This window comes from Anguilla anguilla, chromosome 1 (assembly GCF_013347855.1).
Source record: "Anguilla anguilla isolate fAngAng1 chromosome 1, fAngAng1.pri, whole genome shotgun sequence".
NCBI lineage: Eukaryota > Metazoa > Chordata > Actinopteri > Anguilliformes > Anguillidae > Anguilla > Anguilla anguilla.
This window is the reverse complement of record NC_049201.1, coordinates 79,851,714-79,856,496: the sequence shown is the minus strand read 5'-3', so window position 1 is coordinate 79,856,496 and position 4,783 is coordinate 79,851,714. Positions and strand designations below refer to the sequence as shown.

The window sequence follows — 4,783 nt, the reverse complement described above, 5'->3', positions numbered from 1 at the left end:
CTCAGTTGCTGCCCTTCCAACCGCGCCCAAGAGTAGACCAAAATTAACAGCTACCTGGAAGAAAAAAACACTACTGGAACATGTTAACAACACCCTGCACTGGTTTCAGCACGTTACTAGCCAAAGGGTGTTTGGTGTGTGCATGTGGGTGTGCATGTGTGTGTGTGTGAGTGTGTGCGTGTGTGAGTGAGAGAGAGAGAGAACTTGCATGTGGGCTTCCCTTTGTTGGTGTGGTCCGTTTGGTTTTAACTTCCAACACACACAGAGGCTGTTGGGCCATAACATATTTTGGCTATGGCTGCCAGCTTGCCCCCTGTTCCAACAAATAAACAAGTGTAACTGAACGGCTTGTGCTTCACTCCCTCGTTGGTTTTCTTATTCGCAGGCAAACTCGGGCAAACCAAGAGCAATCTGCTTTGAGAACACCCCGCGTGTTTCAGAGCCGAAGAAAATAACCACTTTTGACAGGCCAAAGCAGCCATTTTTCTGCACGGAAAGAAGTGCGTCCGATACAAACCCCATAACCACTGACAAACAGACTTTGGATTGGAAAACAAACACCCACATCACCTCAGCTGAGCAGTAGGCTTAAGGTACAGGGCAGATAAAACTAGGAATGATCACACAACCGCCGTGGAAGTGGCGTTTTTACCGCTCTGGATCAGACAGACGCTACACGGTTAGGCCCTCACTCGAGAGAGTGAATTACATTTTCAAGGCGTTTAAAGGACTTTTCGATCCTGTTTACAATCAACAAAGTCCGCTCCTCTGTTTCCAACCCCGGCCCACACACCCCCTGGGCACCACATCGAGTCACTGACACACTAATCCGTTAGAAACTACCGGTAAATAATTCCCATCATCACTCGAACGGACATTGTACATTTGTCCGGTGTCGAGACCACACACCGAACGTGTGCAAATAGGCCTAGCTGGATAGAGTTATTGTTACTGACAGGTCAAACAGAAAAAAAAGCCAGCTCCGCATTGCCGAACTTCAGCTGACACCACCAAGGAAAAACGAAAATAAATTGTGAGGTTAACACTATAACTGAACGAGCCCTACCGGCTTATTGGTATTCTTTTATGCTTCTTCGTATCTGCGGCATTGCGGCAGCTAGCTAGCCGGCTAGCAACAAACCACAAATTGGATCCCCAAACCACAGGCTCTGCAGCCACACCAACCCCTCCCCACACAGAAGCAAGCGCCACGCCCAGGAACGTCCCGGACACATTTTAGAATAACAAATAGCCGACAGGTAAAGGTGAACCATTTCGGCGAAACTGCATAAAGACACAGATTGCAGGTGCATCATAGACATGTCCTGGCATGGTTATTTTGTTATATTTTCAAGGTAAAAATCCTGCATAGTATGTCTTTAAATTAGAGGCTCAGAGTTCTTAAATTTAAATTGTGACCAGATATAAAGGGAACTGTTGCACAAAAACGATTTGTTTTTTTTTGTCTGTGTATACATGAAGGAAATGATGAATAGCCTATTATAAACTTTTCTATGAAATTAGACAACCACCAAATGTTTTAATCAGTGTATGAAATTTGGAACATTTTGCTTATGGTCCAAATATGACTGTCTGCAAAGCAGAAGTTGTTTAGTGAACACTGACATCAAATATATTTTTTGCTAAATGTCCATGGAAGCCATTTCTTACTTAAGTTTTAAATTATTATTTTAGATGCTTGAAGAATATAAGAAGAGGGATATGACTCTTTTTTAATATACATGTTCAGAATTTGCTTTCCTCATTTCTAAAGAGAAACTGAAATGCACAGTTAGTATTAAACACACAAACATAGGCTATACACATACTTTCGCAACGTACTCCACTAAATGCCAAAGCACCAAGCTCTCCTATAAAAATACCGTATATTTAGACACACCCTAACTTACTGGAATTTTACATTCACCAAATATATACTGAGATTCCCAGAACCACTCTCGCTTCTAAATGTTTTGATGACCCACTGTAGCTTACATTTTTTTCGGGAAAAGAAATCGTTAATGATCAAGAAGGAAATGCCAAACCCGCATACTCTCGAGGCTTGATTGGAAGCTTTACATTGAAACTGCAGTGGAAAAATTTGCAGTGACATGCCATGGGGATGGGTCCTAATATGATGCCCGCGAGCGAAACTTTCGGAAAGGATCTTACCAAATTTGGCGTGTGGGCGGGGCCTATGAACTCACCTTGGGAAATTCAGCTGTGATGAGGCAGAGGAGGGCGGAGTGTGGGAATCGCGACTTGATCTTATTACCCGCGCGGTGGACGCTCGCTCTTTATTACACCGCGAGACGTGATAATACAACTGCAAGTCAAGTCACCTCGTGGCCTCCGTTTTGTCGCGAAACTGAAAGGACGCACTAGTCGAGAACTTCTTTACATAAGACTTTAAACTAGGCGACATGAGGATGCAAGTAACTGCCTTACTACTTGTCTGCCTGGGCGCTTGGATTCGTACAGCTGAATCGGTGAGTTCGTTTTCTAGAAACAGACTTGAGAGAATGATAATCATATAGAATCGTCAGTTTCCGTAGATTAAGGAAGCCAAAGACTCGTTTATTTGGGGCTTTTGTCTGTATGCGCTTTCTGGTGGTAAACATGGAGTACATTCCTTCACCTCAGGTGACGACAGTTTCGAAACAAGCCAGGTAAGTCGGTGGATGTCTCTAGTGGCTCACGTAGCCTATGGGCTTATAGGACGTGGTGCAAAACCGACAACCTATGGCAAAAAAAATAGCCAGGATCTTGTGGGGAAAATGGTTAATCAGCGGTACGTAATTAGCATTATAGGTTAGGCTACTGCGCCCATTCGGGGTTTCCGAAGCAAATCGCGGAACCTGTGGGACCAGGGAACTGTGCCCATTTTGCGTCACGCGCAGGCTGATTCAGCTGCGAGTTTCGCGTGCTTGGATAAGCGTCTATTCGTAAATGTTTATGCACCCCTCGGCACATAAAATAGAACATTGCGAACGTTTTCGGGTTCCGGATTTCTCTTTGTGTGTGAGACAGAGGTATTAGCCTGTAAGTGTATCCCCAGTTCAGCAGTTGGCTAGATTCCCGTCAGGTTTTTATTGCTTCTGTTGACATTTTAAACGAAACCCATCTCAAATTTAGAGTTATCCCCTGCGACTTTAAACTATTTCTATTTTACAGTCCCGCTGGACCTGTGAATTTAAACCTGTAGTGCGTTTTAACGGTGTACTTTGAGAACTGAACGAGGACAAAGTTTAGCATCAGGCATTATTTCATGCGAACGTGTAAGGTAATAGTTATAGTCCTTTAGAATAGCAGTTGTGTGGACGATCAAATGTGGCTAATTTATGTTTCCTCACTTACTTTTGTTATGACTTGAGTTTTATTTTCTTTTTTTTTGCTGAAGATGACTGATCTAGTGCCAATAAGTGGACCTCTGTTATATAAAGCATGTGGTAGCCTATGGAATGCAAAAAAAGTAGCACTTTTTGGAGTACTTTTGTTCGTCCGTTTTGATTTTTCTGCGTTTGAATAGATTTTTGGTTTCACGTGCACACTGTCACCAATTATGGAGTTATGTAGGCTACTTAAAAATAAAAAATTAAAAAAAACCCCGCAAAACCTTGACTTTGGAAGCGTTTGGTAGGCTACTGGCATTTGCGTTGTCAGGCAGAAATCACTGACTACAGTACTCCGGTTTGAATGCCCTTGCGTCAGTTATGCAAATGAGTGACCGTTTTCGGAGGGCCATTGGTTAATGCACTTAGCATGCGAGCATCATTCATAACGCAGGCTTTATGGGAATGTGGAAGGTGTGGTTCCATTATGCCGTCTCTTTGTTCTCGCCCTTATTATGTGATCTAAAAACCAGTTTGATCTCATGTGTATCATCGCGCACGTGTGCGCGTTTGTGGTTGTTTTAAAAACCCCTCAGGAATGGCTCTACATTCTTGCCCATTTATCTTTAGTGGCAGTGGATGTTTTTTTTTAATTTTATTTTTAAAGTCTAGACACGGGCTGTTGAAGAGGAAACTCGAATGGTTTAGATTAGCGAGTGTCTGCTCATGTGGAGAGTGGGCGCACCTGAGAGAGATCTTTGGGGCGCTGCAAACCCTTCTGGGTGAAAAATGGGCCTAGCTGGCGTAAAACCTCCCCAAACAGCCAGCGTGAGGCGACAGAGAGTTTAGTCTATTGATGGCCATCCACAGTAGACCCTCATTTTACAGATACAGATGTTGTGTGACCCACCCCCCCCCCCCCCATCTTTTTGGCCATGAGGTGAAGTGTCTGGAGAGGGAGAGGTGTTTTAAAGTGCGTCTTGTTGTGGTTTTTACCCTGGGGGGCCCAAAACAGGGTGTAACCTGAGCTGTGACCCATCTATCTGACGTTGTTTTGTGAGTTCTCAGAAAAAAAAGTTGTTGGGGGAAAAAAAGTGATGTATCAGTTGTTGCTGCCAAATTTTGGCTAATAAAAAATTATTCCTATATATTTTTTAGTTAGAGAGAGGTTTGCCTAATCATGACTTGAGCAGTTGGGACAAGTCAGGTTGAGAGGTGTGGGGGGGGGGGGGGGGCAGGAAGTGACTGCCATTTCCTGTTTTGGGAGTTGGCCTTTCTCGCGTCGGCTGTACCTGCTGATTTAAGGGGCATCCTCCACACCTACATAACCTCTCACAGCTGCTTCAGGACGAGACAGAGAACTTCCGGTCACTTCTATTTTATGTGAGCGGCAGCTTGGCTGAGGGGGCGGGGGGGGCGGGTGGGGGGGGGTGACTATTTTGTAGTTTCCT

At 44.3% G+C, this 4,783-nt stretch overlaps 1 protein-coding gene across 1 annotated transcript in view; it reads left to right on the top strand.

The window, feature by feature from the left end:
• The first annotated feature begins 2,236 nt into the window (after positions 1–2,236).
• The window catches only part of LOC118213282 (syndecan-1-like), an 8,710-nt gene continuing 6,163 nt past the window's right edge, over positions 2,237–4,783 (top strand). The window contains exon 1 of the mRNA XM_035392143.1: positions 2,237–2,489. Coding sequence (XP_035248034.1) covers positions 2,424–2,489 — 66 coding nt within the window. The 5' untranslated portion in view covers positions 2,237–2,423. The remainder of the gene's footprint in view (positions 2,490–4,783) is intronic.